The 24,112-nt window shown below is 41.3% G+C and overlaps 1 protein-coding gene across 4 annotated transcripts in view; it reads right to left on the bottom strand.

Moving 5' to 3' along the window:
• Positions 1–24,112, bottom strand: part of KDM3B (lysine demethylase 3B) — a 66,357-nt gene that overhangs the window by 4,997 nt on the left and 37,248 nt on the right. For 3 of the 4 annotated variants that reach the window (XM_045893178.2, XM_045893196.2, XM_064595957.1), the window contains 12 exons: positions 21,863–22,077; positions 20,985–21,137; positions 12,756–12,863; positions 11,016–11,143; positions 9,393–9,669; positions 8,413–8,669; positions 5,744–6,010; positions 4,757–4,928; positions 4,261–4,351; positions 3,992–4,122; positions 1,333–1,452; positions 181–320 (listed from right to left, as the gene is read on the bottom strand). In XM_045893178.2, coding sequence (XP_045749134.1) covers positions 181–320; positions 1,333–1,452; positions 3,992–4,122; positions 4,261–4,351; positions 4,757–4,928; positions 5,744–6,010; positions 8,413–8,669; positions 9,393–9,669; positions 11,016–11,143; positions 12,756–12,863; positions 20,985–21,137; positions 21,863–22,077 — 2,059 coding nt within the window. The remainder of the gene's footprint in view (positions 1–180; positions 321–1,332; positions 1,453–3,991; positions 4,123–4,260; positions 4,352–4,756; positions 4,929–5,743; positions 6,011–8,412; positions 8,670–9,392; positions 9,670–11,015; positions 11,144–12,755; positions 12,864–20,984; positions 21,138–21,862; positions 22,078–24,112) is intronic. The other variant, XM_064595956.1, reaches the window with a different exon arrangement.

Genomic DNA, 24,112 nt, shown 5'->3' with positions numbered 1-24,112 from the left:
AGGACCCTGGGACCATGACCTGAGCCAAAGGCAGATGCCTAACGATTAAGCTACCCAGGTGCCCCCAAAAGTACAGGTCTTTAAAGCCAATAGACTCCACTGGAGAAACCCTAAGCAGGCTGTGTCAGCAGCAACCCCAGACCCTTAATCTGGGAGCTGGGAGCCTACCCAGGGGCATACCTTTCGGAGCAATTCCCGGATCTTTTCTGCATCCTTGGCTGCATAGATGTGCCACAAAGCACCAGGCTTCTCCTTTCCGTCGTGAATCCTCTGCTTTGTCACCTCATCAGCATCCCCCTCATCAATTGTCTTGAGTACCTCTGAAAAGAGCAAAGTTACTTTTCAATGTAACCAGCCATTTCAGTACCTCTGAGTAAAGCGAATGTCCAATTCAAACAAGTTTAGTCTCTACTATTCTCCATCTCTCTGGAGTAATACAAACCAGAATCAAAGAATCAAAACTCATATTTGTCTAAGCTTCCTATACACAGGAAGAACAATCCTAAATCTTCCTTACTTAATAGAAACTCAGTATTTTTTGGAGGTAGCGTTTTCTTTTAAAACGTATTTCCTGCTCAGACTGTGTAGCCACATCTTATGTTCAAATTGCAGGTCATTTCCTGCTGTAAGTAGACAGACTCCATACACTTTCTCAAGACCTCTTCAAACTCTAGGGTTCTATGGATTTAAAGTCATGAAACGTAAAGCTTCTCTGGCAAGTTAAGAGGGTAGGCTTCTAATGCTTGTCTATTATAATCCCTTAAAGGACAACATAATCGAAGGATTTGCAGGTGTGTAGCATTAAAAGCAAAATTGTGGCAGCAAATATACCATAATAATGACACTGATAATCCCTGAACCGTGAGACTTTGAGTTATTTTTCTTTAAAATTTTCTATGTTTTCTAAAATGTCCATAATTAACACATATTAATTTTACACTGAGATGGCAGGGAGTGCAAATGCAGCAAAATAGCACTTTGATGCTTCAATTCTGTGCCAGTGAGCTGGCCTTATCATCTGTCACCTCACAGGTGGTCTGGCTGATGGACCAAGTGAGCCAGTTGGCCCTTCCTTCTTCATTCCTCTTTCTGATGCTATACACTCAGTGGAAAAGGGAGCATTCCCATAAAAAGAATGACTCTGGTCAAAGATACACAAGTATCACTCCTCTCTCCTAGAACCTCCTTTCATCTAGCAACATCCACTGGGTGCCTACTACGCATCAGGTCTGGTACAAAGTTAAGAAAAAGCCACTGGCCATAAGTGAGGAGGAAGACACAGAGGCCAAGCAAGCCTCACCATCCTGAAGTAGTGGCTTCTAGAAATCATACCTTCATCATGGGCACCCTCCCCGATGGGGATCCCAACATACACCATCACGTTAACTGCATCAGACACATCTAAATGAAGGTTCGTTGTGCCAACTCTTCTATCTTCCGCAGTTATCAAGCCTGAGGGAAAAGGAGGATATGCAGGGTGAAAGGGCAATACTATGAAAAATCCACAAAGACCCTATAAGTGCAAACATACTCAAAGATGTTCTTAAATGGGTAACAGTGAGAGAGTGAAGTCTGTTTATTAAGAAATCATTCTCCTCATCTCTTTTCTAGTGTTTTAAGATCGATTTCTACCTTGGCTGACACTATCATTAGATTTGGCCATTGAACCGATTCACGCCCCCCAAACAATCTCTCCTTTAAAAGCAAAATGGATACAGGCATTACTGACATTCAATAGAAGCTTGGCTTTCATAGTGATTTATGGCCTTACTATGACTCCACAAAGAGCAAGCTGGGTAGCATGGTACTCAGACTTCTTCACTGTTATTTTATCAAGTCTCTTAAAAACTAAGAATCAGGGGTGCCTGGGTGGCTCAATCGTTAAGCGTATGCCTTCAGCTAAGGTCATGATCCCAGGGTTCTGGGATCAAGCCCCGCATTGGGCTCCCTGCTCAGCAGGAGGCCAGCTTCTCCCTCTCCCACTCCCCCTGCTTGTGTTCCCTCTCTCGCTGTGTGTCTGTCAAATAAATAAATAAAATCTTAAAAAAAACAAAAACAAAAACTAAGAATCATGTCTTCTTGCACAGAATATTTGAGAGGAAGCTTTCGAATTACTGGAGATACACAAGTTATAGATGTGACACAAATCAATATGACAAAAGCAAGCACATTCAAAACCATCTGGGGTGCCTGGCTGGCTCAGTTGGTAGTGCATGCGACTCTTGATCTCAGGGTTTTAAGGTTAGTCCCATGTTGGGTGTAAAGATTACCCAAAAGTAAAAAAAAATCTTAAAAAAAAAAACAAAACAACAAATAGGGGCGCCTGGGTGGCTCAGTCGTTAAGCGTCTGCCTTCGGCTCAGGTCATGATCCCAGGGTCCTGGGATCGAGCCCCGCATCGGGCTTCCTGCCCCGCGGGAAGCCTGCTTCCCCCTCTCCCACTCCCCCTGCTTGTGTTCCCTCTCTCGCTGTGTCTCTCTCTGTCAAATAAATAAATCTTAAAATAAAATAAAATAAAATAAAATAGGGTGCCTGGGTGGCTCAGTTGGTTAAGCGACTGCCTTCGGCTCAGGTCATGATCCTGGAGTCCCTGGATCGAGTCCCACATCGGGCTCCCTGCTCGGCAGGGAGTCTGCTTCTCCCTCTGACCCTCCCCCCTCTCATGTGCTCTCTCTCAAATAAATAAATAAATAAATAAAATCTTTAAAAAAAAAAAAATAAGGGCGCCTGGGTGGCTCAGTTGGTTAAGCGACTGCCTTCGGCTCAGGTCATGATCCTGGAGTCCCGGGATCGAGTCCCGCATCAGGCTACCTGCTCAGCAGGGAGTCTGCTTCTCCCTCTCCCCCCTCTTGTGCTCTTTCTCTCTCTCACTCTCTCTCAAATAAATAAATAAAAATCTTTAAAATAAAAATAAATAAATAAATAAATAAAAATAAAATAAAATAAAATCTACAAAAAAAAAAGGAAAGAAAAGAAGAGAAAAGAAAAAGGGGTGCCTGGGTGTCTTAGTCGGTTAAGTGCCTTCGGCTCAGTTCATGATCCCAGGGTCCTGGGATCGAGCCCCACATTGGGCTCCCTGCTCAGTGGGGAGCCTGTTTCTCCCTCTCTTCCCCACTTGTGCTCTCTCTTGCTATCTCTGTCTTTCTCTCTCTCAAATAAATAAAATCTTAAAAATAAATAAATAAATAAATAGAAATAAATAAATAAAGGGGCGCCTGGGTGGGGGCTCAGTTGGTTAAGCATCTGCCTTCGGCTCAGGTCATGATCCCAGGGTCTTGGGACTGAGTGCCATGTCGGGTTCCCTGCTCAGCAGGGAGTTTGCTTCTCCCTCTCCCTCTGCCTCTGCCTCCTTCCCCCGCCAATCATGCTCTGTTTCTGTCTCTCTCAAATAAATAAAATCTTAAAACAAACAGAGGCACCTAGGTGGTACAGTCAGTTAAGTGTCCAACTCTTGGTTTCAGCTCAGGTCATAATCTCAGGGTTGTGAGATCCAGCCTGGGTTGGGTTCCATGCTCAGCACGGAGTCTAGCTGAGATTCTCTCTCCTTCCCTCTCCCTCTACACCTCCCCCTGCTTATTCTCTCTCTAAAATCAATCTTCTTAAAAATAAACAAATTAATTAATTAAAACACACACAGACACACACAAAACAAAGGGTCGCCTGGATGGCTTAGTCGGTTAAGCAACAGACTCTTGATTTCGGCTCAGGTCATGATCTCAGGGTCATGAAATCAAGCCCTGCAAAGGACTCCATGCTGGGCGTGGAACCTGCTTAAGATTCTCTCTCCCTCTCCATGTGCCCCTCCCCTTCTAAAACAAAATAAAACAAAACAAACAAAACTCTAAGCCATCATGGACACTGTTAACTTCTCTAGCATCTGTCACTTTGCCCTCCATTATCTCTACAAATGACCCTGACTAAATATCTCCCTCTATAGGTGAAATGGGGAATGGTAGCATCCAAAAAGGGCAATTTGTGCTTCTCCCTCATACCGTAGGCATTATACATCTTGGGGCCCAGATCGGGCCTTACAAAGTAGCTGGGTAGCCTAGAAGCCAGATTGAGCCTGCCATCTCGTTTGGTATATTCTGGCAAGGGAAGGTTCTCCATCAGATCTTCAAACCTATAAAAGATCAGGAAAGATGACTTAGCTTGTTACAGGAGAAAAAAGCAAAGAGGCAAAGTCCCCTTTTCTATAATTACTTTGAGATGCTCCAGCAAGGCAGAAGTGTCTCAAGATGACGCACTGTAGTTCACTAACCTTGTTGGCATCATGTCCCGAAAATCTTCCCCAGGAGGCCAGTCCTTGAGTTTAAGCACCATTGGCTGCCCATCTTCTGATCTTAATCGCTCTGGAAAATAGAAAGCACTCCCATAATCTGCTAGTTTGGCTCCTGCCTGATTTTCCAGTGACCAGAAGATTTAGGAGACTAACTTCTTATTTTCAGACTTGTAACCTGTCATAACAGACGAGGTGCGCTTTGTTTTCCTCACCCACTGCTTTAGTACATGCTATATTTTTCCATCTCACAGGAATTCCAGCCCCCTTCCTCAGTGAAAGTGCTCCACACAACCCATGGGAGCATGTGTATTCTGGGAGCCATGTTATTGCCATGAGAGCTACCTGGTTGGCACCAAGACAGAACATGTGTTCCAACACCCCCCCCCCGCCCCCACGTGCCAAGAAGATTTAATTTCAGTCCAGGGGCAGTGCTGGGTGTATAGATGCTCAGTCTGCCAGTATCAAAGCTACTTACTGCATATGATCTCGAAGCCATCCCAGAAATCCCGAACTTTCACATCGGAAATTATAGCACAGTTCCTGCAGTTCACCAAGTCCACATCCTGGTCTCCAAATTCCTGGCTAAAGGCTTCTGGCTTCCAGAGTTCAGACTTGAGCTTTTTATGTACCCCTGAAACCAGCACTGGCTGTGGAAACAAAAATATCCTGATCAGAACCATTTAGGAATACTTTTAGCTCAGGGCTGAGGGACAGAAAGGAGGTTTCCTGGGGACAACCTCCTCTTCTTCATGATGATTTACTGTTCTTTCCCAGTTTCAGAAGCTAAAGATTTGAACATGGCAGTTTCAGGAAATGGAAACTACTTCTACTCCATCATTATTCTTGATTCTCACCCTGGGAGGCATGCCACAGAAATCACTTCTGTTGCTCTGGCATCTACCACTATTTTGCGTTGAGAGAACAAAAAGCTGACAAATGCACCTTTGAGAATACTTCCTCGCATCTAGAATGAAAAACTATCCAGACAATTCCATAACCTCCCCATTTCTCAAGCACCTGCTAAAGCATAAAAATCAGCAAGTGTTATCACACTATCATTCAAACTTGTGTGGCCTTGAAATGTTTACCTAGAACAGTACCACTCACTTCCACCCACCTTCACCTTACCCCCATGTCACACTTAAGGGTTTTCCTCTAAAGGTGTCATTAACAGCAGATCACCACTTCACAGACATTTCAACCGCCCTTTTAAGAACACAGAGCTACACACTATATAGAAATATAAGAATTATATAGAAATAGAAGGAACCACAGTGTATGTTTAGGAATCTTCTGATTTTTTTTAAACCCAAGAAAAATCGAAGTAGCAAGGCTGTCTAAGATGAACTTACTATGTTTTAATCTCCCTGGCAAAAAGTCTCCCAGACAGAAATGAAACTCTCCTGGCAGCTGTGGTGGATAAGCAGCCAGCCGGCCCAGGTAACTGCTTATTTTTACTTACCTGGCCTTGCTTCCAACACTCCCGGAAGATCTTCCAATTGTTTTTGTTGCTGGGGTCATGAAGACACAGAAGTCTGCCATCACAGAGCCAGGAGTGAGAGGTATGGGGGTCCAGCACATTTAACCCCATCACCATCTCCTTCACTTCCTTTTGGGTATCAGTCAAGTTACAGGCCCGCTTTGCAGCATCTGAGGTTTTCTTATTTTCTACCACTGAGGCAATGATGTGGTCAAGGAAGTTGGGTAGGCTGGCCTTGTTCTTCACTCCCTGCCACACACAATTCCATCAGGTAAGTCTGACTGAGGCACCATGAGAAGAGCATTCACAAAACTGCCTCCCAGCTGTCTTCACAAGAAGGAGTTCTGATTTACCTCATTAAGTTTCATAGAAGTTACTGAAACTGCTTTTGTAACTGAAGGGCGGGGTCTATTAAGTCAAGATCTTAAATTTTCCTGTCCTCCATATTGTGCTTCACGTTCATAAAAGAAAGGTACGGAAAGATCCCCTCTGCCTCAGGAGACTGGAGACCTAAGAAATATCTTTGGCATCCAGCCTGGTATTAAGGATTTGCATGGAGACCACAGGGATCACAGAATACTGTAGCTGAGTGGAAACGATCATTGACTTTGAAGGTTATAATTTTTTTTTCTCACCAGCATGCCCAAGGGATACAATATTTCAATTAAGTAATAAAGAGACTTATCAAGGCAGTGCCTTTTTTAACCAGGGAGTATAGCCCAATAAAGGGGTAAACCAAAGTATCCAACTGGAAAGGTATAAGAAGTCTCCTAATCCCAATTCTTCCCCTGCTTCTCACACAAGTGAGAATCTCTCACATGTTTCAGGTGATGGGAAAGCTCAGGCTCAGAAATCAAAATGACATCTGTAATGTCAGAACTGAGAGTGCTTTTGTAAACATGATTATTCCTATGCCTGAAATATCACTAATCATTATTTGTACAGAGTATATATAATCATGTAACTTCCTGGGAAAACTAAAAAAGAAAAAGGAGAACTGACAGAGCATGTACAAATAAAACAGAGCCAAAAGTAATTTTTTAAGTCTCGAATCCAAAAGAGAAACAAATAATCCACATCGTACAGGGCTCAACCACCCACAGATCATCGAATTTCAGCCATTAATCATAAAAAAGAATTTGATAAGCATGTTCACGTACTTGCTTGAAATGATCTCGAAGATAATACAAACTGAAAGCAGAAAAGCAAGGTGTAGAACACGTGTGTAAAAAAAGGGGGAAGAAACTCTATATGTGTGTGTATATATATATATACACACACACCGTAAGCCCCTGAAACGATGACTGACCTCCAGAAAGGAAAACAGGTAGTTGGGAGACGACGATGGGAAGGAGACTTCTCACTCTACCATTTAAATTTTGTATCTTGTGAATTCCTTCATTCAGTAAATGCTTAACAAACACCTACTATGTATCAAACTGTGGCACTAGTGATTCAGAAGTGAATAAAAGTAAAAAAATTCTTTAGGGAGAGGTAAGACAGAAAAGAAATCAAACATGGTGATGAATGCTACGGAAAAAACATGAAGTGCCAGGAAGACAGTTATGGAGGAGAATGGGAGTGTGATGGACTTTAAAAAAGGGTGATTTAAGAAGGCTTACAGGATGTGACATTTCAGGAGGGAGGAGACGAAACTGATGATGAAGCCAGCCTATGGTTACATGGGAAAGTTCGTTCCAGGTGGAAGAAAAGGACAAGTGCAAAGGCTCTGAGGAGGGAGGCTGCCTGGTCCCATTCAGAGAACAAGAAGGTGGGGGTGGCCAGAGCAGCATGCACAAGGAGAGTGGTAGCTGAAGCCAGGGAAGAGCGGGGAAGACGCACGGATAGGGCTGGAGCCTTCCGGTCCACTGAAAGGACTCTGTTTACACTATGAGAGAAATAGGAAGCCCTCGAAGGACTTTAGGCAGAGCTGCCATAAATCATGGCAATGAGATCACTTATATTTTAAAAGACTCACTCTAGCTGCTGTGCTGACAACAGACTACAGAGTGCAGAAGGGAAGAAATAAAGGGGAACTATAAGGAGTTTACTACAAACACGCAGGAAAAGGGAGGATGTTGGCTCAGACCAGATGGGAAGTGGTGGAGCTGATGAGAAATGGGTGGACTCTGAATCCATTTTAAAGATCAAACTGAGGATGTGCTGGCAGATTAGATATGACATGTGAGAGACGACTCCAAGATTTCTGGCCAAGCAATGGGAAAAATGCAGATGCCCATGACCAAGAGAGGAAACTAAAGGAGAAGCAGGCTTATGGGCAGAAGAGGCAGGAATGTGGTCTTACACGCGTTAGGTTTGAGGTGTCTATTAGATATCCAAGAGAAGGGGGCATGGATGTACCGCCTAGGTTAAAAAAAAAAAAAATTAATGCCCATTATTGTCAAGAAAATAGTGATTTCTGCTGACTGAAAATTACAATGTCTCAATTTCTACTGACTTCTTAACATGGCACAAAAAGCTCACGATTTAAAAGGATCCCAAACATTCCCCAAACTCAATGTAAAGAAAGATCTTGTCAGCTGGACAGACAATGTACAGAATACAAGTTACCCATATACACTCTAACCCACTTATCAGATCTCTGATGGCTCTTCACTGGAAAAGGCTAGAGTTGTAGAAAAGACACTTACTGCTGAGGATGTAGAGAAGACCGGGGGGAAGGGTATGCCTGTGTCCAAGGGGGTCTGAGGAAGCTTTCCGGGCCCGGAGTGAAGGAGGTCTCGAAGGCTAGAGCCTTCGGTTTTGTTGTTGGAGGCAGTGGGACCCAGTAACAGACTGTTAAAAAGCTTTGGAGTCAACGGAGAGACCTTTGCAGTGGAGTTGAACGAGTCCAGCCCAAAGGGTGAATGAGACTCTTTACTGAGCACCGACCTCAGGGACCCTGCTTCTGTAAGGACATAACCGGGAATAGCATTAGGCATGATAAGGAACATCCAGCAGGCAAGTGACTCCTAAATATTAGCCAAGTGGTAAGGAGGAGAGACTTTCCCCTCCCTGCCTCGTAAGCTACATACAGTTTGTCTGGGTCAAGCCTGACCAGGTAGGACTATAGTAGGATCATGGCCAAGGAGAAGCTCTCCTACTTCTTTCCTTTCCCAGATCTGGATTTCAAACTTCCTCTTGTTCCCATCCATCTTTCATCTCCCTCGTTTGCTAAGACAGTGTTTCTGCAATGGGGTCTCCAGAACACTTGTACTGGAATCACCTAGAGTGATCACTAGAAATGGAGATTCTTGATCGTACTCTTAAGAGACTGTCATTTAATAGTTCTGGTGGGGCACAGGAATCTGCATTTTTAACAATTCCCCAGGTGACTCTTTGTGCCTACTGAAAATCAACCCTGGCTGCATAGCAGAACCACCTGGAAGCTTATTAAAAATCTACTGATTCTGACTAAAGAGGTCTGGGGGTAGAGCCCAGGCATGTGCCTTTTAAAAAAAGCTCCACTTCTAGAAAGAAAATGAAAGAGATTCCCTCATTTCATGTGATTAGCAAGAGAAAGCAAGCACCATGTTTCATAAATGTGGATGGTAATGTGTGAGTTTGAAGAATCCCGGAGTACCTTGAGTGTTCCACCCAAAGACAGGGCAGAGGCTTATGTTTATCTCACCTTTTGTTTCCTCTTTAGCCTTCTGAGTTGCTAAGTCTGCCAACCAGTGCAGGGCCGAAGAGGGGGGAGCTGTGTCAGGGCAAGGGGGCCTGATGGCTTTTAGCTCACTATTGCTATTTGAAGTTGAACTCTCTGCTTTCAGAGCCTCATCAGATCTGACGTCAGTGCTGTCGGCTCTTGGAACATGGTCGGTCTCTGATGTTACTGCTGCAGGTCCTCCTCCGCCTGAGAAGGTGCTTTCACTTCCAGAAGAGGCACTAGGGTTTATGCTAGGAAGCTAAGCACAAAAGGCCAACGGTTAGAGTGCTATCCTTGCATAGGAAAAAAAAACACATAGTAAGGGCTGCTGATACTGAAAAAGTCTAGGAAAACAACATGAAATTGTCCCATAAACTGCTACTTCATTCATTCATTCATTCATTCATTCATTCATTCACCATATATTTAAGGAGTCCTACAATGTGACAGAAACTATGCTTGGTTCTGTGGAAAGAAGAGTGCACATAACAATAAATAATACAATATATTTTAAAATGTTATTAAACTATATTTATGTAGCATGCCTGAAGCTCAATTTCTGCAATGGCAAACAGGTGATTAGAACGTGACCTCATAAAGCTGTTCTGAGGATTAAATGAGATAGTATATGCCAAGAGCTCGGTATAGTGTTTGGCACACATAAATTCTCCATAAATGTTTATTGTTCTATTACTGAATTTTCCAGATGATTTGCTCTAATATGCTGAGTCTACTGAAAATATATCTTGAGATTCATCAGCCTTAATTCCTGTGCCTCCTACTGACCATATGTTAGTTGTGTTCTTGGAAAGCCCTCCAAATATAAGCAGGTAGGGGTGTGTGTGTGTGCGTGTGCATGTGTGTTTTTATTTTTATTTTTTTAAAAGATTTTATTTATTTATTTGAGAGAGAATGAGAGAGAGAGAGCACACGAGAGGGGGGAGGATCAGAGGGAGAAGTAGACCCCCTGCTAAGCAAGGAGCCCGATATGGGACTCAATCCCGGGACTCCAGGATCATGACCTGAGCCAAAGGCAGTCGCTTAACCAACTGAGCCACCCAGGCGCCCTGCATGTGTGTTTTTAAAACAGCCTCTTGTTCAAAACAGTTACCATCGAACCGGAATGACCTCCACCTCTGACAGAGCAATGAGCAAACCACTGCCTCTCTGGAGGCCTGGCATTGTTTTCAGGGTAGAATGATCCCAGCTCAGCAGGCCAATCTTCTTATTTCTGTCCTCAGTAACTAACATGACAAGGACAGGGACCATGCACACAGATAGGACTGCCTTCCTAGTAACATTTTCTATACTTCTCACCTACACAAGGACCCTGAAGTATAAATCTTGACAAGATGCAAAGAATTTCTTTGTGCTATTTATCAACCCAACCTGAACTGGTTTTAAAGATGAAGAGAAACTCATACCAGGCAGAGGGAATTCAAATCCCTTGAGTAGCTTTTTTGGGGCTCCCTCTAGAAACACTTCTCCATCCCCTAATTCCTCAGGTATCCTACAGTAACCTAGGACAACACAGGTGAAAATGGGGCATTTCCTGGTACTAAGAGGCGAAATTTCTCTCACTTATACCCACACATACCACTTTACCTGTGACATCCCATTGGTGACAGCAGGTCTCAATACAGATTTGTTCTGCCGACTAATACAAGGGCAGTTTGCTTTTATTCCCCACTTGCCCCGGGCAGCATGTACCATGTCTCCAATATTGTAAAGAGCTGGAAGAAAGACAGCAACAACAAAAGCCTCAGAACGTTTCATGTATTGTGCTAAGGATCTCATTTACATTATCTTCCTCAACCCTTACCACATTTCAATGAGGTAGTAGCTTTTACCCTTAAATTTTTTTTGAAAAATATTTTAATTAAAAAAAAATTTTTTTTTTACGATTTTATTTATTTGACAGAGAGAGAGAGAGAGCGCACACAAGCAGGGGGAGTAGGAGAAGCAGGCTCCCTGCTGAGCAGAGGCTTGATCCCAGGACCCTGGCATCATGAGCTGAGCCGAAGGTAGACACTTAACCGACTGAGCCACCTGGGTGCTCCTAAATTTATTTTTTAAGTAGGCTCCACACCCAGACCTCAAGACCCTGAGATTAAGAGTCACATGTTTTACTGACTAAACCAGCCAGGCACCCCTAAAGATTGTATTTTTTAAGTAATCACTACACCTAATATAAAGCTCAAACTCACAACCCCAAGATCAAGAGTCGCACACTGCACCGACTGAGCCAGCCAGGCGCCCCATACTCTCAATTTTTGATGATGAAACTGATACTCAGAGAAGTTTACGTCATTTGCTCAAGCACACATAGTTGGTAAATGGGAATACTAATAGTTTAACTGAGGTATACCTAGCTCTGAAGTTCTGTGCACTCTTAACTACTAAGCTACACTCCCTCTTCTAGTAAACATTAACAAGGTGACCTGCTGGAGAAACTCTAGGGTTAGATTCCTCAATGTTCGAGAGCATGTAAACATTTTGAATTGTATACTTGAGATTTATATGCTTTAAGTTATACCTAACTTAAACGTGGGGAAAAAACCAGACCAATGTAAACTTAATGCGAACATTTACAATCAATGCTTAGATCAGTATGGAGCAGGCATCCTATCAGTGCACTGAGGGAACCCTTCTGCTTGGAAGCCCTGGGGTATAAGGATCCAAAGAGTGCTCCTGCCACAGCAGAGGAGAATACAGATAGTAGACTGACCATCTTCAATGTGTATGTGTTATCGGAAGTGTGGAAGCTGGAAACAGACTTATGGAGGAATCAGTGAAGTAAGCTGGGACTGTGACATAAACACGACCATTCATTCCTACTGTTAAGCTGCCTTCTTCATGGATTCAAGAGGTCTGAGTAGCGTCAGCTGGATTTTTACAAACCTAAAATCAAAAGTCTTTCTGGTAACATGTGGGACTTTCTCTATTCTGATCCTGCCAACCACAGGAATGTACAATGTTATGTAGAAAAGCAACCAACTTCTCTAACCAGAAAGATGAGGCAAAGTGTGTGCACTGGCTGCATAAAATCTAACCGATATCTAACGATTCAAACGGTCAGAAAAATCTGGGGAGGCGTAACGAAAATCAGGCCAAGATAAACCATTTCACCAGATTTTATGGTGTGTGAATTATAACTCAAATTAAAAACACTTTTTTCCCCACCAAAATTTTTTATTTTTAATATTTTAAAAAATGTTTATTTAAGTAATCTCTACACCCAATGTAGGGCTCAAACTCACAACCCCGAAATCAAGAGCCACCATTCCTCCAACTGAGCCAGCCAGGACCCCTGTTTCACCAAATTTAAAAAAGAACTCCCTTAACCTGTGCCAGGGATGATCTGTGTGGGCATGAGATTCTCTGGTTCATGGGACTGTCCCTTTGCACACTTCAACCAGGAGAAAACCTCTTCATCACCCATCTCTTCTGTCTCTGAAACAGAAATGAAATGACTTCATTTATTTTGCGAGGGTCACAAGATGTATCCTCCTTAGTGAGTAAGAGTTTCAGATCCTAAAGGCCAATTTTCTCATGGGCCAGAGAAGATAACGTCTAACTTTTTAAAAATCTGGCTCATTGTTTTATTGTTATCTATTGTATATACATACAAAAAATTTAACAATTTAAAGTGTGCACTTCAATGAATTTTGACAAATGTATACAATTGTATAAACACTACCACCATCATGATATAGAACATTTCCATCTCTCTTCCTGATGTTCCCTCAAGTCCTTTGCTTGTGGTCAAAAGCCTTTTCTTAACCTCTGGCCACCACTGATCAACTTTCTAATACTAATGTTTTGCTTTTTCTAGAATTTCATATAACTGGAAGCATACAGTATATAGTCATTTGTGTTGGGTTTCTTTCAGATAGCATGATTTGAGATTTATACATATTGTTCATGTATCAGTAATTCATTCCTTTTTATGGCTGAGTACTTTTCCATGGTATGGATATACTTTAAAAAAAACAACAAAAACCCCTCATTCAACAGCTGGTGAACAGTTGGATTGTTTCCAATTTGGGGCTATTATGAATAAAGTTGCTATAAACATCCAAGGACAATCTTTTATGTGGACACGCTTTCATTTCTCTCATAAATACCTAGAAGGGGGATGCTGGGTCACATGGTACGTTTATGTTTAAATTTGTAAGAAATGGCCATACCAGGTTTTCCAAAGTGACGGTACCAATTTGCATTCCTACCAGCAATTTTAAGAGTTCTAGTTCCTCCACATCCTTGGCAACACTTGGTACTGTCAGTTTCTAAAATTCTAGCCTTCCAAATGGATATTAGGGATTTTTCATTATGGTTTTAATTTTCCATTCATCTATCTTCTTTGATAAAGTATCTGTTCAAATCTTTTGCTCACTTAAAAATTGGGTTGTCTTCTTATTGAGTTATAAGAGGTCTTTACGGTGGATTCAAGTCCTTTAACAAATATGGAAGGCTTGCCTTTTGACTGTTTTTGAAGAGCAAAAACTTTCAAATTTGATAGCATTTTTTCTTTTGCTTTTTGTGTCCTATCTAAAAAATACTTATCCAATCCAAGGACACAAAGATCTTCTACTTTTTCCTTTTAGAGGTTTTTATAGTTTTAGCTTTTATGTTTAGGCCTATGATTTACTTAAGAGTTAACTTTTAATATATGGAGTGAGTAAAAATTAAGTTGGAGTATGAATACACAATTATTCCAGTACCATTTGTTGAAAGAACTATCTTTTCCCCACTGAATTACTGTGGCACCTTTGTCAACTAATCAATTGATTATATACGTGTGTATTATCTCTGTTCTATTGTATTACCACAGTGCCTTGATTCCTGTAGCTTTATAATAACTCTTAAAATGAAGTAGTTCAAATCCTCCAACTGCCTTTTCAAAATTGTTTTGATTATTCTAGTCCTTTGAATTTCATATAAATTTTAGAACCAGCTTGTCAATTTCTACAAAAAGGTCTACTGGGATTTTGATTTGAATTACATGTAATAGATTAATTTGGAAGAAGTAACATCTTAATACACAATCTTCTTTCCATGAATATGGCACATCTCTGCATTTATTTAGTCTTTTTTCATTTTTCTCAGCAATATGTTGCAGTTCTCAGTGTATGTGTTTTTTGCATTTTGACTAAATTTATCCCTACCCAATTCATGTTTTTTTGATGCTACCAGAAATAATACTGATTTAAAAATTCAAATTACTCGTTGACACCATACAGAAATAGAATTGATTTTTGTTGTGTTGAGTTTGTCCTGCAATCTTGCTAAACTCATATTTTAGTTCTTATAGCTTTTTTGTAGATTTCTTGGCTTTTTTTTTTTTTTTTTTGAAGTTTCCCCCAGCCAAATAATCTCTACATCTGGGGTGCCTGGCTGGCTCAGTCGGTAGAACACATGACTCCTGAAGTTGACTTGGGTTGTGAGTGTAAGCCCCACAGCGGGTGTAGAGATTACCTAAAAATAAAATATTAAAAAAAAAGACTACAAAGTTAAAAAAAGAACAAATCTCTACACCCAACATGGGGCATGAACCCATGACCCTGAGATCAAGAGTAACACCTTCTTCTGACTGGGCCAGCCAGGCACTCTACTTGGTATTTTCTATATAGATGATCATGTCACCAGGAAATAAAAAAACATTTTACTTTGTTCCAGTCTATATGCCTTTTTGGGGGAGGAGGGGTATGCTTTTATTTCTTCATGTGGACTAGTAACTTCAACTCAGTGCTGAATAGAAGTTATGAAAAGTAGACACCTTGCTTTGCTCCTGATCTCAGGGAGAAAAATTCAGTCTTTTGCATTATGTAAGATGTTCCTACCTATATCTATCTAGGTTCAGTGTTTTTCAACCTTTATTTCTTTATCACTCCCTCAAAGACCTTTTTAGACCTTTTTTTTTTTTTTGTAATTATGCTACCCACCCCAAGAAAACTGAATACAAGATACACTGTGCATCTGTTTATTTGTCCCATTTTTTGCTACATTTTCCTCCGTCTTTTGAATTAACTGCTTTGATGATTTGAGTTTGTCTCTACTTCTGGCTTATTTAGCTATATATACCTCTTAGTTATTGTTTGCTCTAGGGTTTGTAGTATCTCTAACTTAGCACAGTCTATCTTCAAATATCATACCACTCTTCACACACAGTGTGAGACCCTTATGAAACTATTCCTCCATTTCCCTTTCTTTTGTGCTGTTACTATGTATTTTAATTTTACATATATAATCAACCCCACATTACATTGCTACTTTTCCTTTAAACAGCTATCTTTTAAAAAGATTAAGAAAGTCTTTTATATGTACTCACATATTTATCACATAGGAAGTTTTTCATTCCTTTGTGTAAATCCGAATTCCCTTACTGTATCAATTGTTTTCCCTGAATAAAACTACCTTTGAGTGCGAATCTGCTGGGGATGATCTCTATCAGCTTTTCTTGGTCTGAAAAACTATTTCACTCTCATTTTTGAAAGATATTTTCAGTAGGTATGAATTTCAGGTTAAAAGGTTTGTTTTTAGGACTTGCAGATGTTCCATTGTCTTCGGGTAAACAGGGTTTCTGACAAGTTGGCTGTCATTCTTATCTTTGTTACTTTGTATATAATATGTTGTATTTTTTTTTCCTTCCTGTGATTTTCAGATTTTCTCTTTATCACTGCTTTTAAGTTAGGTGGGTTATGATGTGCTTTGGGTGGTTTTCTTAATGCTTCTTCTGTTTGAGATTGTTGGATTTGTGGTTTCATAGCTTTTTCATCAAATTTGGAAAATTTATGGCTCTATTTGTTTAGGTATTTTTTGTATCTGCCTTCCCACTGTTTCTCTTTCTGGAACTCCCAACAATTATATGTTTGGTAGACTGCCTGGTATTTCATATACTTCAACAAGGCACTCTTCAATTTATAAAAGTTTAAGTCTTTCTTCTCTCTGTGCTTAGTGTTGGTTTTCTACTGTTATGCCTAACTTCAGCTTCTTCTGCAGTGTCTCATTTGCTATTATCCCACCTAGTGTAATTTTTTTTTGAGGTATTTTTCATCTCTATATGATTCACTTGGGTCTCTCATGTATTTTGTTTCTCTACTCATCATGTTCATGTCTCCCTTTATGTCTTTCAATATATTTATATCATTTATAATAGCAGCTTTAAGGTCCTTTTACAGTAATTCTATCATCACTGTCATTTCTGGATTTGTTTCTATTGATGGTTTCTTTCCCCCAGATTATTGGTCATATTATCCTGCTTTTTTACATATCTGATTATGCTTTTATTTAAAAATTTTTTATTACTGAAGTATAGTTGACATATAATTGATATACTGAAGCAGTTTCAGGTTTACAACATAGTGATTTGACAATTCTATACATTACTCAATGCTCACCATGATAAATGTAGTTGCCATCTGTCACCATACAGTGTTATTACAACATTAATTACTATATTCCCCGTGCCATACTTTTCATCCCTGTGACTTATTTATTTTATCACTGGAACTCTGTACCTCTTAACCCCTCTCACCTATTTTGCTCACCTCCCACTGCTTCCCCTCAGGCAATCACTAGTCTGTTCTCTGCATTTATTTATGAGTTTACTTATTTGTTCATATTAGTTTTTATTTTTATTTATTTTTTAATTATTATTTTTTAGAGAGAGCAAGAGCGTGCGAGGGGGGTGGGGGAAGGGGGAGAGAATCTTTTTTTTTTTTAAAGATTTTATTTATTTGGCAAGAGACATGGTGGAACACAAGCAGGGGGAGTGGGACGGGGAGAAGCAGGCTTCCCGCAGAGCAGGGAGCCCGATGTAGGGCTTGACCCCAGACCCTTGGGATCATGGCCTGAGCCGAAGGCAGATGCTTAACGACTGAGCCACCCAGGTGCCCGAGAGGGAGAGAAAATCTTAAGCAGTCTCCAAGCCCAGCGTAGAGCCTGACGTGGGGCACAATCTCATGATCCTGAGATCATGACCTGAGCTGAAATCAAGAGTCGGACGCTTAACTGACTGAACCACCCAGGCACCCCTTTATTATTTTTTAATTAAAAAAATTTTTTCTTGGGCGCCTGGGTGGCTCAGTTGGTTAAGCGACTGCCTTCGGCTCAGGTCATGATCCTGGAGTCCCGGGATCGAGTCCCGCATCGGGCTCCTTGCTCAGCAGGGAGTCTGCTTCTCCCAGTGACCCTCCCCCCCCTCATGCTCTCTCTCTATCTCATTCTCTCTCAAATAAATAAATAAAATCTTTAAAAAAAAATTTTTTTTTCTTAGTCTCTACGCCCAATGTGGGGCTTGAACTCAGGTCCCCAAGATCAAGACTTGCACGCTCTACTGATTGAGCCAGCCAGGTGCCCCTGTTTTGTTTTTTAGATTCCACACATAAGTGAAAAATACGGTATCTGTCTTTCTCTTATTTCACTTAGTGCAATGCCCTGTAAGTCCACCATGTTGTTGCAATTGGCAAGATGTCCTTTTTTATGACAGAGTAGTATTTCATTGTGGGTATGTAGGTGTATATGTGTATACACTACCTCCCCTTCTTCTTTATCCATTCATCTACTGATGGACACTTGGGTTGCTCCCATATCTTGCCTATTGTAAACAGCAATGCAGTAAACAGTGGGGTGATCTTTTTGAATTAGTGTTTCCATTTTCTTTGGGTAAATACCCAGTAGTGGAATTACTAGATCACATTTACATGTTTAATTTTTTTCAGAGACCTCCATACTGTTTTCCACAGTGACTACAGCAATTTACATTCCCACCAAGTGCATGGAGGGTTCCTTTTTCTCCATCCTCCCCAACACTTGTTATTTCTTGTCTTTTTGATATTAGCCATTCTGACACGTAGGATCTCATTGTGGTTTTGGTCTGCATTTACCTGATGAGAATAACGTGGAACATGTCTTCATGTGTCTGTTGGCCAGCCGTATGCCTTCTTTGAAAAAATGTCTATGCAGGTCCTCTGCCCATTTTTTAACCAGACAGGGTTTTTTTGAGTTAAGTTTTCTATATAGTTTGGATATTAACCCTTTATTGGATATATCACTTGCAAATATCTTCTTCCATTCAGAAGGCTGCCTTTTCGTTTTGTTGACGGAAGTTTCCTTTGCTGTGGAAAAGCTTTTTATTTTGGTATAGTCCCAATAGTTTATTTTTTTGTTTCCCTTGCCTGAAAAGACATATCCTGAAAAATGTTGCTAAGGCCAGTGCCCAAGAGATTACTGCCTGTGTTTTCTTACAGGTGTTTTATGGTTTGGGGTCTCACATTATTAATACATTTTGAGTTTATTTTTCTGTATGGTGTAAGAGAGTGGTCTGGTTTCATTCCTTTGCAAGTAGCTGTCCAGTTTTCCCAGCAGCATTTACCAAAGAGACTCATACCTGATTTTTCTTTAAGTCAACTCTATCCCCAGTGTGGGGCTCAAACTCACGACCCTGAGATCAAGAACTGCATGCTCTAGTGACTGAGCCAGCCAGGTGCCCCCTGATTATTCACGACTGAATGCAGAGTTTTTTGACTTTAATGCTTCAGAGTACTGGATTTTGTTGTAATCCTTTAAAGAGTGTTTGGTTTTAGTCTGGTGCATAGCTGAGTAGCCTGCAGATCAGTTTGATCCTTCCAAGGCTTGCTTTACACTATGTTATCTCCAGAGCAGCCTTTATTCTGGGACTATATTAGTCCCACTGTCAAAGTATGACTCTTCTGGACTCTACCCAATATCTTTCCACTCTGGTTGGTAGCAATACAAATGGTAAGTTGTGGAAATTATTAAGTCAATTGCTTTCTGAGGTTCCTTTTTGGACCTCACAGAGTTTTACCTCGTATATGTGCAGATCACTATATAGCCAAAAACTGAGGTGACCTCTCTGCAGACCTCTGGTGTTCTCTCTGTGAAGCTCTAATGTCTTCAGCACACTGCCTTACTCTTCTCAGACTCTGATCTCTGTCTCAGCTCAGTGAGATTGCCAGATGTTTTAGTTGCTCTTCCCTCTACTGCAGCCTGGAAATTGCCTGCAGGCAGGAAACTGGTGAAATTGTAGGATTTGCCTTGGTTCTTCCCTGCTCTTAGAGATCACAGGCTCATACTGCCTGCTGTCCAATGTCTAAAACCATGGTTTCATATATTTAGTCTGGTTTTCTTGTTTATGGCAGGAGGGCAATTCCTGTGGAAGTTAATCTTTCATGGGCAGAAGTAGAAGATCTAACAGCTACATAACACAGAGTACGTAGTGGATGTCAGGCCCTGTGATAACCACTTTAAATACAATATCTCATTTAATCCTCACAACAATACTATGAGAGAAGTACTCATATTACCTTTGTTTTATAGGTAAGGAAATTGAGACTCTGAGGGATTAAGAAATTAGCCCAAGATACCACAGTTGGTGTAATAAGATGTGAAAGTAGGTTTCAGATCACAGTAGCATAAGCTCTAAACCACTGTGTTCCAATGGTTGCATAGAATCTCCAAATAAGGAGGTTAAGGGGCAAGAAAGTTTTCAGATAAGTAGTAAGATAAAGCAAGGACAAAAGGAAGCAAAGATCTGAATAGTCATTTTTCCAAAAATAAACCAATTAAGAGAGCCAATAAGCACATGAAAAGATGCTCAACACCATTAGTCATCAGGGAAATGCAAATCAAAATCACATAATGAGATAGGGAGTCCTTCCTAGCCACTATGATGGCTGTAACCAAAAAGGCAGACAGTAATAAGTGTTGGCAAAGGGGAAAAACTGGAACCCTTGTTACTTTGGAATACAATTCGACAGTTCCTGAAAGGGTTAAACACAGAACTGCCATATAGCCCATCAATTCCACTCTAAGCATATACTCGAAAGAACTGAAAACCTATGCTCATACAAAAAACCTGTACACAAATGTTCATAGTGGTACTTTTCATAATAGCTCAAAATGGAAACAACCTACTTGTCCATCGACTACTGAATGGATGAACAAAATGTAGTATATCCATACAATGGAGTATTATTTGGCAATACAAAAGAATGAGTTAATGATACATGCTATAACGTGGATGAAGCTTTAAAACAGTATGCTGAAGTGCAAGAGGTCAAAGAAGGCCAAATACTGTATGATTCCATTTACAGGACATGTACAGAACAGGTAAATCTACAGAGATGAGACAGTAAGTAGATTAATGGTTACCAAGGGCTGAGCAGAGGGAGAAACAGAGCTACTGCTAATGCATACATCATTTCTTTTTGGAGCGACCACAGTGAAATCTGATAGTGAAAATGGTTGCACAACCTTGAGAAGATACTAAAAACTTTTGAATTGTACATTTTAAAAGGGTGAATTATATCTCAATAAAAATGTTATTAAAAAAAAGAAAAACACAACAAGGGAAGGTGAAGAATAACCCTTCTTGGCTTCTTTTAGCCTACCCAGTCAGGTGGAATATTGGCAACTGTTAAGGCCTCACGATGCAACAAAAATGAGGGAAGCTAAGCAGTTCAAGAGGGGGCACAAACCCATTCTGGCTTCAAGTCCCATACCTCCAATGACAGGTTACCTTTAGAACTGAACAGGACAATATTTGCTCACCACTGCGTGGACGGCTTTTTCTGAGCCTGTAACAGTCAAGGCAGACCCCAAATCCACATTTGCGACAAACCCAGTGGATGTTGAAGAGAGTTGTTTCACATACGTCACACATCTCCCGTACACCACGCACTGCTCGCTTCCATGCCACTTTCTCTGGTGGAAAAGAGGAAGAGGAATATTGTTGACACTGATCATCGTGAGTAACAGCAAAAGACCCCAGATCCACTGACTGCTACGTGCACTGTTTTGTCCAGCAATAAAACTCAAAGATGTAAGAAGTTAGTGTTTCTATAAATGTTAAGAGAAAGAAAATGGATGGAATTGCTAATATTTCTGAAAAAGTGTCAATGAAAATAAATGCCCCATGTTGTTACTTAAGATACTGTAAAATTTCGATTTGGGGGAGTTTGAAGTAAGAGGATTCTTCACCTGAAACGTAGGGAGTAATTTCATAGTAGAATTTTCCTTGGGTACTTTATTCCACAGACATGAAATATCATAAATGTCTGAATAATGGTGGGTTCTAGGTGTGAAACACGGTACCCAGTGGCACTTCATCTATTCACAAACCATATAATATCACTAATACAAATTGGTTCAAAGGAAACTGAAAATATTCAGAGTGACCCAAACCCAGACAGGGATCAAGGAAGCAATAAAGTCTGCTGGATACAGTTAGGGCCTCAGCTACTTAGTTTGCTATAAAGAAAAGTCTTATCAGTCTTAATTCATCCAGAGAAAATGCCATCTGCCACTCTGCTACTCTGCCACCCAAAACATTTCCACCCTATTTGACACAACACATTCCTCCTTTAAGCAACAGAAAATGAAAGTTCTCAAGCAGGAGTGCCTGGAAAACAAGCAAGAGGGTGTCTTACGGTGTGGCTCCACCATCATCATGGCCTCCTTCTCGGACATCACGAGCTGGCAGAACTGGTCCCCAACGTTGGCCAGGATGTATTTTGAGGTTTCTAGGTCTATCCCTTCTGCTAGGGAGGAAGAGGGAATCCACAGGTTCATGGCATCAGGGTCACTTTGCTGGGGACTCAGAAACCCCTCTACACGGAGTACCCCCTTCCGAGTGAAGATCAACCTGAGATGGGAAGGTAGATAGTCAAATACATGGTAAAAGGCATCAGCCATGCAAACTAATACACATCGAAAACCCTAGGAGCTAGAAACATTAAAGGGACTTAAAAGCAATCAGCGTGCATTAAGAATTTTCACCCTGGAGGGCACCTGGCTGGCTCAGTTGGAAGGGCATCCAACTCTTGATCTTGGGGTTATAAGTCCAATCCCCAAACTGGGTGTAGACATACTTAAAAACAAAAAAACCCCAAAACATTTCCACCCTATTTGACCAACACAGTATGTATTCTCTGCACTAGCAGAAAGACTTGTGAACAGTTAGTATGTCTGCGTTCTTTAAAAAGCTGTCCTCAGGGGATGCCTGGGTGGCTCAGTCAGTTAAGTGTCTGCCTTCAGCTCAAGTCATGATCCCAGGGTTCTGGGATTAAGCCCCACATCAGGCTCCTTGCTCAGTGGGGAGCCTGCTTCTCCCTCTGCCTGCCGCTCCCCCTGCTTGCACTCTGACAAATAAATAAATAAAATCTATTAAAAAAAAAAAAAAGCTGTCCTCAGAAATGCCTTTCAGTTTGTCCATCCTCCTGTTCCACCTGTGCACCCACACCACTGAACGTGACCAGAGGAAACCAGCCACACTCAGTGGCTCAGCCATACTTGAAATTCGTATCTACCTATCGTCAGGTAAGCCCTTCATGTTGCTTCCCAGTCACAAGTTTCCTGGTGCACAGTCACGCTCCTAGATGCCTGTTTCAGATCCTCACTTCTTTTCTAACCTCTAGTATAATTCTCCCCATGAGGACCTTGCTATGTATTCCACTGAGAAAATACAAAGAGCCAGAACAGATGCCCCACAAGTTCCCTCCACCATACTACCACGCCTTCCTGCAACTGGGCCCATGTTCCATCCGACCTGCTGCTGCTAGGAATGAACTAGTTCCCAGCCAAGACCTCTCTCTCCACCTATGCTCTACATCCTATCCTCTTACACAGGCATCACACCACATATTCTCTTTTCTACATCATCTGTTTTCCTCCCTACTGAATCATTCTTGTAAACTTGCTAGCTCAAAAATCCTCTAAAACATTTCTATCTCAAAAATCCTCTCAATCCCACACCCTCCTGCATTTATTTGTTTTTAAGAGCAGCATTTCTTGAGAGTTGTCTATACTGACTGTCACCACTTCCTCTTCCCTTTAATTTTCTCTTCATCCAATCCTACCAGGCTTTCCCTCACCAACACACCAAAACTGTTTTTGACAAGGTCGTTCCCCCCATTAAACCCAATGGTCACTTTCAGTCCTCATCTGACCTGACCCAATCCCCAGTATTTGCCACAGTTCATTATTCCTTCCTGGAAATGCTTTCTTCACTTGCCTTCCAGGACACCTTACTGGCTTTTTCTTCTCAACCTCCTTTACTAGCTCCTCCTCACCTTTCCAGTCTCTCAATGTTGGAGAACACCAGGATTGATTGGTCCTAGGAATGCTCTCTTCTCTATCTACACCTGGACTCCTTCCATGATCTCAAGTAGACACACAGCTTTATTTTTTTTTTTTTTAAGATTTTATTTATTTATTTGACAGAGAGAGAGAGAGAACACAAGCAGGAGGAGTGGGAGAGGGAGAAGCAGGCTCCCCACCAACCAGGGAGCCGGACATGGGGCTCAATCCCAGGACCCTGGGATCATGACCTGAGCTGAAGACAGACGCTTAACCGACTGAGCCACCTAGGCGCCCCGACACACAGCTTTAAATACCTGGTGATATTCAAATTTTTAACCTCCTGCCTGGACATCCCCCTTCAACTCCAGAGCCGAGTTTCCAGCTGCCCTTTCAACATCTCCATCTAGAAATCTAATAGGCATCTCAAATTTAACAAGCCCAAATTAAAAGTTCCCATTTTTGTCCCCAAACCTGCTTCTCCCTGAGAAATCTTATCGGTAATAGGTCAAAAGCTGTAGAATCATCTTTGACTCCATTCCTTCTTTCATACTCCTCATTTAACCCACCAGAAAATCATATGAGTACTCCCTTCAAAATAT

The sequence above is a fragment of the Mirounga angustirostris genome, unplaced genomic scaffold (assembly GCF_029215605.1).
Source record: "Mirounga angustirostris isolate CCGP_5_RB_7025 unplaced genomic scaffold, mMirAng1.0.hap1 SCAF_7, whole genome shotgun sequence".
Classification (NCBI taxonomy): domain Eukaryota; kingdom Metazoa; phylum Chordata; class Mammalia; order Carnivora; family Phocidae; genus Mirounga; species Mirounga angustirostris.
The sequence above is the reverse complement of the archived record's forward strand: the minus strand, read 5'-3'. Positions and strand labels throughout refer to the sequence as shown.